This window comes from Chrysochloris asiatica, unplaced genomic scaffold, assembly GCF_000296735.1.
Source record: "Chrysochloris asiatica unplaced genomic scaffold, ChrAsi1.0 scaffold00004, whole genome shotgun sequence".
Taxonomy (NCBI): domain Eukaryota; kingdom Metazoa; phylum Chordata; class Mammalia; order Afrosoricida; family Chrysochloridae; genus Chrysochloris; species Chrysochloris asiatica.
In genome coordinates this window covers 23,595,624-23,609,362 of record NW_006408522.1, presented here as the reverse complement: position 1 = coordinate 23,609,362, position 13,739 = coordinate 23,595,624, and the positions used below count along the sequence as shown (strand labels likewise).

At 37.8% G+C, this 13,739-nt stretch overlaps 1 protein-coding gene across 2 annotated transcripts in view; it reads left to right on the top strand.

Annotated features, from left to right (window-relative positions):
- The window catches only part of LOC102813077 (very long-chain acyl-CoA synthetase-like), a 67,265-nt gene that overhangs the window by 43,065 nt on the left and 10,461 nt on the right, over positions 1-13,739 (top strand). For both annotated transcript variants that reach the window (XM_006831664.1, XM_006831663.1), the window contains 3 exons: positions 6,926-7,016; positions 7,614-7,812; positions 9,337-9,434. In XM_006831664.1, coding sequence (XP_006831727.1) covers positions 6,926-7,016; positions 7,614-7,812; positions 9,337-9,434 — 388 coding nt within the window. The remainder of the gene's footprint in view (positions 1-6,925; positions 7,017-7,613; positions 7,813-9,336; positions 9,435-13,739) is intronic.

Genomic DNA, 13,739 nt, shown 5'->3' with positions numbered 1-13,739 from the left:
ATAAATAAATAAATAAATAAATAAATAAATAAATAAATAAAATATCTGCAAAAAAAAAAGAAGATGGAAGGAAAATGCAGAAACTCTGTATCAAAAAGAAATGGTATATTTCAAGAGGTAGCGTATGATCAAGCGCTAGTGGTACTGAAGGAAGATGTCCAAGGTACGCTGAAGGCAATGGAAAAAAACAAGGCTTCAGAAATGGACAAAATGCAAATCTAAATTTTTCAACAAACTGATGCCTCACTGAAGCCACTATCTATGCCAAGAAATTTGGAAGACAACTAACTTGCCTGGCCAACTAATTGGAAGAGATCCATATTAAGGCCCATTCCAAAGAGAGATGACCCAATGAAATAAAGAAATTGTCGAATGGTTTAAAATCATTAATATCACATTCAAGTAAAATTTTGCTGAAGATAATTCAAATATGATTGCAGCATACATCTACAGAGAACTGCCAGAAATTCAAGCAAGACTCAGAAGAAGGCATGGACCTAGACATATCATTGCTGATATCAGATGGATCTTGGTTAAAAACAGAGAATACCAGAAAGATGTTTGCTTGTGTTTTATAAACTATGCAAAGGCTTTCAACTATGTGGATCACAACCACCTATGGATAACATTGCAAAGAATGGTTATTCCAGAGCATCTAATTTTGTTTATGAGGAACCTGTACAGAGACCAAGTGGCGGTCATTGGAACAGAATAAGAGGCTACTGAATGGTTTAAAATCAGGAAAGTTGTGTGCCAGGGTTGTATCCTTTCACCATACTTATTTAATGTGTATGATGAGAAAATAATCCAAGAAACTGGAATATATGAAGAAGAACATAGCATCAGGAAAGGTGGAAGACTCATTAACAACCTTGCTTGCTGAAAGCAAAGAGGATTTATGTATGGATTGCACCTCAGTGTAAACGACACAAAAACCCTCACACCCGGACTGATAAATAACATCATGATGATGGAGAAAAGGTTGACGTTGCCAAAGACTTCATTTTGCTCATGGAAGCAGCAGTCAAGAAATCAAATGACGTATTGCACTAGGCACTCAGAGAATTTTTTTAATTTCTTATTGGCCTAATAGCATGTCAGGCTGGGACATAGTAGAAACTGAGACTGTTTGTTGCTGTTGTTGATTCTCAAAGAGATGAGTTACAGGGAAACTTTTGTTCTAAACCAAAGTGAGAACCTTAGGAGCTGGTGCTGTATGTCACGAGTTCTTTCCTTTCTCATCATTCTCTGCCAGGTTTTCTTGTCAGTTTTTCTACTTTAAACAATATCTTTTTTTTTTTTTTTAAACTCTGAAAAGTTTGACTATTGATGTTGAACGATCCATTAGTTACTACCCCAAAATTTTTTACATTCTTCCAAATAAGCACTATTTATTACTTGTTGGCCATGAATCCTTCTAGTTTTTTAATGAAGTTACATGAGACTATTTATTGGTGCATAATTCATTAAGGACCCCTGATGGTACAACAGTTAATCCCTCGGCTGTAAACTGAATGGTTAGCAGCTCTTCAAACCCACCAAAGTCTCCAGGGAGGAAAGACCAGGCAATCCACTTCAGTAAAGATTACAGCATAGGAACGTCTCTGGGGCAATCCTACTCTGTCACAGAGAGTTGCTATGAGTTGGGACCAATTCAATACTGCACAATAAATCCTAAATTATAACATGGGCATGAATATAAATTTGAAATGGTCCTAGTAACCATGACTAATTATTAAATCTAAATACAGTCTTATATGAAGTTTTCAATATGGAAATTAATATACTTATTTTTCTTACTAAATCAATTAAATTTAAATTATTATGCAATTCACTATAGTACCTACTATTTATATTGGCATTTTAATAACTTTACTATCATGAGAATAAAATATACCATTTATTCTTAAATATATTAATGGTAAAGATGATGGAAAATTTGGGAAGCAATTAATAGTGATCATGGAACAACCTGATGTGGATAATTAATGTGACTGGAAGGTTTGTATGAGATTATAGAAATGAGTCCTGGTCTGGCACTGTAGGACAAGCACAAAGTTGAAGGTTCAAACCCTCCAGCCAATTCTTGGATCACTATGAGTTGGAACAGACTTTACAGCACTTACAGTAACATGCTTTTGTTTTCCATATTTTTATGATATTAAAAAATCTTTTCAGGAGAATGTCAAGGAACAACACACATACAGGTGCAAGTTAAAATATTGCTACAAAATTATAGAAACTTATATTCAACAATAATATCAAAATGTGAAGTTATTGTTTCTTAACATATCTTTCATCTAGATCTACACAGCTCCATCTCTCTAACCTTCTCTAAAGCATTCTGTGCACTTCAATTCACACTACACCAAAATGGCTGTTTGGGCATCCTCTAAGGCCTCAAAATCATCTTCCTTTTCATTCTTTTGAGTTTTTGTTATAAAAATTATAAGGAATGATCAAGTTACTTCACATAAATCTTCAGTTAGAGAGTTCAAAGTAATCTAGGAATCAAAAAATATCTGTTGTGGTGGTTGTTACTAGGTACCATTGAGTCAGTCCCAACTCATAGTGACCCTATGCAGAGCAGAACAAAATGTGGTTCAGTCCTATGCCAACCTCTCAATCATGCTGTTTGAGCCCATTGCTACTGCCATTGTCCAACTCATCTCGTGGGGGTCTTCCTCTTTTTCTTCAGCCCTACACTTTGCCAAAGATGACATCCTTCTCCAAGGACTGGTCCCTCCTGATAATATGTGAGAGGTATGAAAGACAAGGTCTGGCCATCCTGGCTTCCAAGGAGCATTCTAACTGTACTTCCTCCAGCACAGATTTGTTTGTTCTTTTGGCTGCCCATGATCGTAGTGGAGTGCCATGGTGTCGATTCTGACTCCTAAACACCCTGAATAGAGTCTCTGAGGCTGTAAATCTTTACAGGAGCAGAAAGCCTCATCTTTCTCCCTCAGAATGTAGTTTCGAACTGCTGACCTTGAAGTTAGCAGCCTGACTCGGAACCACTATGCTACCAGAGCTCTTTCCATGGTACTTTTAAATATTTTTCTCCAACACCATAACTCAAATGCATCAATTATTCTACGGTCTTCCTTATTCAGTGTCGAACTTTCACATGCATAAGAGGTTATTTTAAAAATGATGGCTTGGGTCATACCCACCTTAGTCCTCAAACTGACATATTTGCTCTTCAACACTTTAAAGAGGTCTTGTGTAGCAGATTTGCCTAATACAACACATCATTTCATTTCTTGACTGCTGCTTCCATGAGTGTTGATGGTGGATCCAAGTAAAATGACATCTTTGAAAAACCTCAATATTTTCTCCATTTATCTCAATGTTGTTTATTTGTCAAGTGGTGAGGATTTTGGTCTTCTTTACATTGAGGGGCAACCTGTACTGAAGGCTGTGGTTTTCAATCTTCATCAGTATTTTAAGCCTTCTTGGCTTTCAGAAAGCAAGATTGTATCATCTACATATCACATCTTATTAATGAGTCTTCCTCCAATCCTGATGCCACATTTTTCTTGATATATTCCAGCTTCTCGAATTATGCATATAGTATACATAATGAAAAAGTACGATGAAAGAATATAACCCGGGCACACACCTTTGCTATTTTAAACCATTCAGTGTTCCCTCATTCTGTTCGAACAACTGCCTCTTGATCTATGTACAGGTTCTTCATGAGCACAGCTAAATGTTACAGAATACTCATTTTCTGCAATGTTGTCCATAGCATGTCATGATCCACACAATCACAAGCCTTTGCTTTGTCAATAAAGCACAAGTAAACATCTTTCTGTTATACTCTGCTTTCATTCAAGATCAAGATCCATCTGAAGTCAGCAATGGTATCCCTCGTTCCATGTCCTCACCTGAATCCAACTTGAACCATTGACAGTTCTCTGTCAATGTACTGTTGCAGCTATTTTTAAATTCTCTTTAGCAAAATTTTACTTGCATACAATACTAATGACGTTGTCTGATGATTTCCACATTCCATTGGATCACCTTTTTTTGGAATGGGCAAAAATATGGATCTCTTCCAGTCAGTTTGCCAGGTAGCTGTCTTCCAAATTTCTTGGCATAGATGAGTGCGTACCTCCACTGCCACGGCAGTTATTTGAAAGATTTCAATTTGTATTCCATCAATGCCCACAGCCTTTTTCTTTGCCAAAGCCATCAATGCATCTTGGACTAATTTCTTCAGTATCATTGGTTCTTGATCATATACTACTTCTTGAGACACTGTGTATAACTTCCATCTTCTTCTGATACTTTTTGCATCATTCAATATTTTGCCCATAGAAACCTTCAATATTGCCAGTCAAGGCTTGAATTTTTTCTTTAGATCCCTCAGGTTCAGAAATGCTGAGTGTTTTCCCCTTTTGGTTTTCTAACTCCAGATCTTGGCACATTTCATTGTAATATCTGTCTTCTCAAGCTGCCCTTCTAAATTTTCTGTTCAACTCTTTTACCTCCTCATTTCTCCCATTTGCTTTAGCACGTCTATGTTCGAGAGCACGTTTCGGAGTCTCTTCTGACATCCATTTGGTCTTTTCCTTCTTTCTTGTCTTCTTATTGTCCTTTTGCTTTTTTACTGTTGATGTTCTTGATGTCAATCCACAACTCTTCTGGTCTTCAGTCTGTTCTTAAGATGATCTCTAAATTCAAGTCAGATATGTTCAAGATCATATTTTGGCTCTCGTGGTGTTGTTTTAATTTTCTTCCACTCAGCCTCAACTTGCATATGAGCAATTGATGGTCCGGTCTACAGTCTGCCCCTGGCCTTGTTTTGGATGATGACATGGAGCTTTCACCGTCTCTTTCCACAGATGTAGTCAATTTGATTTCTGTGTACTCCATCTGGTGAGGTCCATGCTTATTTTCTTCTTTTATGTTGTTTAAAAAAGGTATTTACAATAAAAAAAAAAAAGTCATTGGTCTGGCAAAATTCTATCATGCACTCTCCAGCATCATTTCTAGCACCAAGGTCCTATTTTCCAATTATTAATCCTTCCTCTTTATTCCCAACATTTGCATTCCAATCACCATTAATTATCAATATATCTTAATTGCATGCTTGATCAATTTCAGACTGAAAAAGTTGGTAGAATTCTTCAATTTCATTATCACTGGCTTTCATGATTGGTGAACAGATTTGAATAGTAGTTGTATTAATTGGTCTTTCTCATAGGTATATGGATATTATCCTATCACAGATAATATTGTACTTCAAGACAGATCTTGAAATGTTCTTTTTGATGATGAATGTGACACCATTTCTCTTCAATTTGTCATTCTGGCATAGTAAGCCATGTGCTTGTCAGATTCAAATGGCCAATAATAGTCCATTTCAGCTAGCTACTGCCTAGGATATCAATGTTTATGCATTACATTTCATTTTTTACAACTTCCAATTTTCATAGATTTTATGTTTCAAATACTTTATGTTCTGATTATTAATGGATGTTTACAGCTATTTCTCTTCATTTTAAGTTTTGGGAACAAAATAGTCTATAGGGGCATGATCAAGACTTTAAGGTGAATGAGTTAAGGTTTCCCAATGAAATTCTCATAGGACAGCCCTTGCTACCCTCAAAAAATGAGCAGGTACTTTGTTGTGATAGAAAAAAATAAAAAGTCCTTGGTACAACTTTCCTGGTTTTGTTCTCAGAAATGCAGTTTTCAGTTTTCTTAAAACTTCTTCATAATAGTTGTCCTGTTATCATCCTGTGTCCTTTGAGAAAATCTATCAGGATTACTCCTTTGGAATCCCCAAAAATAGTCACCATAAGCTTCAAAGCTGACATCTCCGCCTTGAATTGAACTGACCCAGCAGATCTCCTTGGAAACCACTTCTATTTTGTAGGCACCCTAACGAGACAAAAACAAGCATATTACTGAGAGAACTTGTCTGCAGTCATCCACTGATCACACAGACATGTTCAAACATGGTTTGTTTGGATTAAATCCGAACATGTATGAACTGAAACCCTAGTAGTAATGCTTTTTAACTCCCCCTTCTGTTTGTGTATATGAATCTATATCATTTATAGATAGAGAGGCAGAGACAGAAAGCCCTGATGTCATGCTGTAAGATAAGCATATGGAATGTTAACTGCAAGGTCAGTGTTTCAAGCCCACCAGTCGCTTCTTAGAAAGCCTATAGAGGGTTGCCATGAGTCGGAACCTATTCAATGACACTCTACAATATGTGTGCATGTGTATTTTTATTGATGTATTTATTTATTACAGAACATGTCTCTAGAAATTAATATCATATTACTATAAGGCTGTACAATATACATGTTGTTGTTGTTAAGTGCCGTCGAGTCGGTTCTGACCCATGGCAACCCTGAACAGGGTTTCCGAGGCTTTAAATCTTTACGGGAGCGGAAAGCCTCATCTTCTCCCACAGAGCAGCTGGTAGTTTTGAGCTGCTGACCTTGCAGTTCACAGCCCAATTTGTAACCACTACACTACCAGAGCTCTTTAGAATATACATAAACAGCATTATATTATTATAAGGTTATATAAGCCTTTAAAAAGCCATTTGTGATATGAGCACCAAAAGACATGTACAAGTATGTTCCTTAGCCACAAAATAATCCAAGTGTCAATTAATAGAAGAATACATAAATAAATAAAACTCATTCATAAAATGAAAAACTGAATGACAATAAAAACAACAAACCACTGATACACACTGACATGAATATCACAGACAGTCTTTAGGGTAAGTAAATATGTTCCATCCATTGGTCACGTGGGCTATACATATGTAAAAATTCAAGCTGCACCCTGAAAATTAGTGTAATTTATGTATCTTACTTTATATGTGTTATACCAATATAAAAAAAAAAGTTGCAGAACTTACCCTCAAAATGAAATATTTTTATTTTGTTAGAAATTTGTGTCTTATGAGCTAATAAAATACGATGTGGAGAAAGATGAACCTGTCCGAGATGAAAATGGATATTGCATCAAAGTTCCCAAAGGTACAGTGGACTTCTGTTAAATTAACTAGTGCCTTTTCTTACTTTAGTCAGGGGGCTTTTAAGAATCAACATATTGTTGCTGAATTGAACACATGATAAATTGCTCAAAATAGAAAAAAAAAAGCTATACTATAGTCCTCTCATAAATAATTACAGAATTTCCAAGAAGTATCAATTTACCATTATATGTAACATAATTATAATTTTTATTCTAATGAACAATTTCTTATTTTTGAGATAACCATTTTATGGAAAGAAATATATACTTACAAAAGCAAAACTGTAATTACATTAGGTGAGTTTTACTTTTCAGTTTAAAGTGGTATGCATTTGCTTATGATGTGTATAAATCATTATTCAGTAAAAGATTAGCTCTGAAAGAATTACAATTGCTTAGTCATATAAAGAATATACTATGTTTGTATATGTTATTTAATGTAGATGCGGATGCAATGCATACATATCAGCGCATGGAAAATGACTCTTTCTGCAGCCAGCTGACTGCCAGGGGGCTGTATGGCATCATTTTAAGAGAAGATTGACGATAAGATTGGCCTACTTCCAGCACATAAATAATAACTTCTTTTCTGGTGTTAGGTGAAGTCGGACTCCTAGTTTGCCGAATCACACAACTTACACCATTTAGTGGCTATGCTGGAGGAAAGACTCAGACAGAGAAGAAAAAACTGAGAGATGTCTTTGAGAAAGGAGACCTTTATTTCAACAGTGGAGATCTCCTAATGATTGACCATGACAATTTCATCTACTTCCAAGACAGAGTTGGAGATACCTTCCGGTTGGTTTCTCTGAACTGTTGCTTGTTGTTATTGTTGTTGTTGTTAAGTGCAACACTGCATAGAGTTTCTGCAAGTTGGTGAGTTTGAACTATCAACCTTGAGGTTCAAACTGACCTTGCAGTCCAGTGCGTTATCCTACAGCACCATCAAGTCAGTCCCCAACTCCTGGGGACCCTGTGCACAAATGAATGAAACATTGCTTTGTTGGTACTCTTCATCCTTTTGATTGGACTGTTGTGTTTCATTGGCTGATTTTCAGAAGTAGCTTCTCAGGACTTTCTTCCTACTCCATCTCAGTCCAGAAGCTCCAGTGAAGCTCCAGATGCATCAGAGCATCTGCACATGAGGTGGACAGGCTGAGAATCAGATGTGAGTCTGCTGCAAGAATTCTTCCACTGACTCACCACTGCCCCTTTCTCAGAATTGTTGCTAGTTATCAGCAACTCATAGTGACCCAAGTGTGCAGCATAGAACCACTTCATAGGGTTTTCAAAGCTGTGACCTTTCAGAAATAGATTGCCAGGTCTTACTTCCAAGGTGACTGTGGGTGAGCCGGAACCATCAAACTTTCAGTTAGTAGTTAAGCACTTAACCATTTGTACCACCTTGTTCCTTTGAATTTGTAAGCCAAACCAAACACAAGCACAGGTTGACTTAGGTTCACAATTGGAACTGCATTCCACTTTGAAATTATTCTTACTATAAATATGTAAATTATGTGCTTCATTCCCTTATCTCTTATACCTCATTGGAGTACCTGTTCCATCTCCTGTATATTCAGAGTACAAAGGGAATACATGAGACATATCTGTGCAGAGCACATCCTGGTCCTGATGAGAATAAGAAATGCTGAGTTTAATTTATGGAGTCTAAAAGACTTTGTCCATCCAGCATTTCTTATTTATCCTCTGTGCTGGGTGGTCACTCTTAGGACAGCCAAAGAGTTCATACTGTTCCTCATCATTGGACTTCTCTTCAGATAAAAGCAAATTCAAATGAATGTGGAGTTGATCTATTTGAATAGTACTCTTGTGGCACTGCACGATAGCACAGGACTGCTAACCAAAAGGTTTGAGGTTGAAACCCACCAGCCACATCATTCTGTGTATTATCACTCATATGGTTAGAATCAAGTACCACATTTTAGTATCTAGGTATATGCCTTTGCCTGGGAGTCTTTGAGTGGCACATAGAGCTAAGTGTTGGACTACTAATCCAGAGATGACAGTGGAATCCAGCAAGAGGTCCCTCAGAAGAAAGCGTAGTGCCACCAAAACCCTCATTTACTCAAGCACATGGGTTCACCTTGAGTCAGAATCAACTCAACAACTGGAATGCCTTTGCCTATTATTCTTCCACCAATGATGCTTCTTCCATAACTGAGTTGGGGAATTGGGGATCCAAGTTGGGGAAGACATGGCCAGACTCCCTACAGGGTCTGGAGGAAACATCTGCTCTCTGTCCGTGCATCCTGGGCCAGAAAGTAAGAATGACTCAGCTAACTACACTGTTTTTACTTCCAGGTGGAAAGGGGAAAACGTGGCCACCACTGAAGTCGCTGACACAGTAGGGCTGGTTGATTTTGTCCAAGAAGTTAATGTTTACGGCGTGCCCGTGCCAGGTATACATAAAATGTGTTAGTCGAAGCTCTGGTGTGGCACTGTAGGATCAGCACCAGACTGTTAAACACATGCAGTTCAAATCCATTGCCACTCATCAGAAACCCTATACAGGGTTCCTGTGAGTCAGAACTGACTCATCAGCTCTTAACAATCACACGCCTAAAACAGTAAAGAATGCCTGTCCTGCAGGTAATATTTTCAAGAGAGCTAATTCAGTGTAATTGCATACATATTGAGCACATAAAAGCATTTGTAAATTGTCATGAGAAGAAAGCACTTTAGTTATAAATGGCAGAGAAGATTGGACCCTCCAAATCAATATCCAAGCACAAGGTCAAGTTTTGCTGTTAAGCGATGTGGAGTTGATTCCAGCTCATAGTGACTCTATGTCCACCAGAACAAAACACTGCTCGGTCCATAAAGTTCTGTTGTTAAGTTCCTTCGAGTGGGTTCCAACTCACAGTGACCATATATAGGGTTTCTGAGGAGTGACTGGTGGGTTTGGACTGCCGACATTGCAGTTAACAGTTCAGTGCTTATCCTACAGTGGCACAACAAGACACCACACAAGGTATTGCTGTTGTTAAGTGCCATCAAGTCAGGTTCTGACTCATAGCGATCCTGTATAGGGTTTCCAAGGAGCAGCTGGTGAGTTTGAACTGCCAACCTCATGGTTCAAATGGACCTTGAGGTTGAGTGTTTCTCCTACAGTGCCACCCCATAAGGTAAAATTCCGAAATCCCTTTTTATGGAGCTACAGCATTTTACATGACTTTATTCAGTACTTTGAATTTTGGTATATAAGTAGAAATAATATGGCCTGTTCCTCTCTAACTCTGTCACAGTGACAAGATAGGAGGAGGAGTAACTCCACCCACAGGGTGTGAGGGGGAATCAGGGCAATTCTCACATTGGTCCAGAGGAGAATCGTGGAGACCTTCAGCTAGTTTCATACCTGTCCACATGACGGTTTCCAGCCACTGCACCAAGCTGGGCCCTCAAAGACCTCCAAGGATGTTGAGTATATATCTAAATGCTGAACTTTATCAAGGTAATAACAAAAAAGAGTGAATATGTGAGGAACAGAGGACCTGGAAAGACGGAAGGAAGAAACAAATCTGTAGAGCCCATGGCCTTCCAAGTGGAACCACAGTCTGGCAGAATCACCCAAGAACCTGTTAAAAGTACATTTTTTAGAGAGGTGGGGCTTGATGGCAGCTAGGGTGGAGGTGCAGTGAGGTTCACCATCAGCAATACCACAGAATATCAGACAAAGCAGATTCAGAGCAGAGCTCCAAAACTCAGAACCACATAGGTAGGAATATTTTAAATTTTTGAAGGCTTATAGCTATTGGAACTTGAAGCAGAAGTAAGAAATCACATACTTTTGAATCTGCTGGGCTAGATGGCCCAGAGCCAACAACTTGGGGAAGACAAAATGGCAAGACCAAGCGAGGGAGCAGACACACCATGGAAAAATGTCATGGGAACCTCGGAGCAAAGGTGGACAATACACTTTGTCAGTTTTCTTTTGTTCTGATTTTCTCTTTGTTTTGGTATCTGTTCATTGGCTCCTGCCCCCACTGTACGCACACCTCCATTCTGGTGACTAGAGAGGGTGCCTGAACAAGTAGACACCCCCACCACCACCCTCACCATTGGTGGGTTCTTCTGCCATGCATGTGCACAATTACTCTCAGCCCAAGAACTGGCCCTGAACTGTTTTGTTTTGCTTTAAAATGGAAAAGGCCAGAAAACAAGGGGTGTGGAGAGGTAAAAAGTTTAAAAACAAAACAGGCCAAAAATTAAATTAAATCCTGAGGTACAGAATAACAACCAACAGTGACAACTTGAAATCTCTGAGGCAGCTTTGAAGGTAAGAAGCAGAAAGAAGACATTAAAGTCATACTCATATTAAGCTACAGATTTTTCTTTTTTTTCTTCTCTCCCTTCTCTCCCTTTTGTGTGATTATAGACTACAGTATCCAGTCTAGTTTTTGTTGTTGTTGTTGTTGTTGTTGTTCTTGTTTTGGTGTTTGTTTGTTGTTTTGTTGTTGTTGCTGCTGTTTTGCTGTTTTATGCTCCCCTTGTACCTTTGGGAGACTCTTTCACTCCTTATATTACCCAAGAAGAGACAGCAACTGCTGCCATATAGTCAAGCTACAATCACATTCTATAAAACACCAAAATCCAGGCAAGAACCAATACCAACTGCCATATACCAGGGAAGCAGACAACACCTGTGAAGGTTACTATGAGTTAAGCAATAACAAGAGGGAAAAGGGAAGCACACATCCAGAGCACATCTACCTGGAAGCAATCAGAAAGCATAAAAAATACCAAAACAGATACTCAATTAAGTATTAAGTCCACAGATAAACACTAAACATGTCCAAGAAGCAAAAGCAGATGACCATATCAGCACATGTCCAGAAACAAGATAAAATGTCTGAGACAAATGACCTAGAGATAGACCTGGACTATCTTCTGGAAGGAGAGAAAGCCTTGGAAATGTCGGAGAAGGAATTCAGAAAAATGATTATAAAATGTTTCAAAACACTTTACAATGGATTTGAGAAAAATGAGGAAGAAGTCAGGAAAGCGCTACAGGAACAATCAAATAAGATAGATACAGCATTGGATACAATTCAAAACCTACAGAAAGAGGTCCAAACGATTAATAATAGAATATTAGAAATAGACAATACACTAAAAGGGCAAAAGATTAGAATAGAAAAGAAGGAAGGCAGAACCAGTGAGCTGGAAGACAAATTTCTCAATACCACTAAGATAGAAGAGCAAACAGCAAAAAGGATTTAAAAAATCTAAAGAAGGTCAAAGATTTATGTTGGACAACATGAAGAGGAATAACTTAAGAACTGGCATTCCAGAACAAAGAAGAATCACACAAGTCAACAGAGGAAATAGTTGAAGAACTGATGGAAGAAAATTTCTCTAACATCCTGAAAAGTGAAAAGATAAACATTCAAGAAGCTCAACGAACCCCAGGAAGGATAGACCCCAAAAGAAAATCACCAATACATATAATAATCAAGCTCTCCAAAATCAAAGATAAGGAGATACTCCTGAAAACAGCTAGGGAAAACAGAAGTGTTACATACGAAGGCAAGCAAGGCAGATTAAACTTGGATCTCTCAATACAAACCATGAAAGGAAGAAGGCAATAGGGAGACATATATAAAACCCTGAAAGCAAAAAACTGCCAACCAAGAATCCTTAATCCAGCAAAGCTTTCAATCAAATATGATGGTGTAATCAAAACATTCCAGGATAAACAGAAGCTAAGGGATTTTGCCAAAGCCAACCCTGCACTACAAAACATTCTAAAGGGAGTTCTGTAGACTGAGAACCAACAAGGACTGACAACAACCAGAGACTGACATAGGTGGCAGCCCCTTCCAAAACTAAATCAACAGAAGGAAGAGTCGAGAACAGAACAAAACTATAAGAACAAACTCAGAGAATCTGGGAGGTCAGTCTATGATCAAAACAATTACAATATAAAAGAATGTAAACATATAGGAACAGAGATCCAGATGGTGATAAGGTAAGGTTGATTACAGGATAAAATAGACTGCACTAAATGGAGAGAAAAGTTAATGGACTATAAGATAACAAATATCAAGATACTACAAAGCATTTTCTCAAACCACAATGCTATCAAGTTAGAAAAGGAAATAAAGTCAAATACATGGAAATTGAGTAACACCCTGCTGAAAAGCAACTGGGTAGTAGAAGAAATTAAACGTAAATTCACAAAGTTCCTAGAAACAAATGAGAATGAAAACACAACATATCAAAATCTTTGGGACATGGCAAAAGTGGTGCTGAGAGGACAATATATTGCAATAAATGCACATATCCAAAAAGAAGAAAGACCAAAATTAACACATTAACATAGCATCTACAACAATTAGAAACAGACCAACAGAGGGAACCTACCGCCACCAAAAGAAAAGAAATAATAAAGATTAGAGCAGAAATAATTGAGATAGAAAACAGAGAAACTATAGAAAGAATCAACAGGATTTGAAGCTGGTTCTTTGAAAGGATTAACAAAATCGACAGACCACTGGCAAACCTAACAAAAGAAAAGAGGAAGAAGACACAAATAACACACGCATTAGAAACCACATGGGCGATGTCACAACGGAACCAAAGGAAATCAAAAGGATAATAACAGAATACTATGAAGAGTTGTACTCCAACATATTTGAAAATTTAGAAGAGATGTATACATTTTTTAAAACACGACCTACCTAAACTTACACACAGTGAAGTAG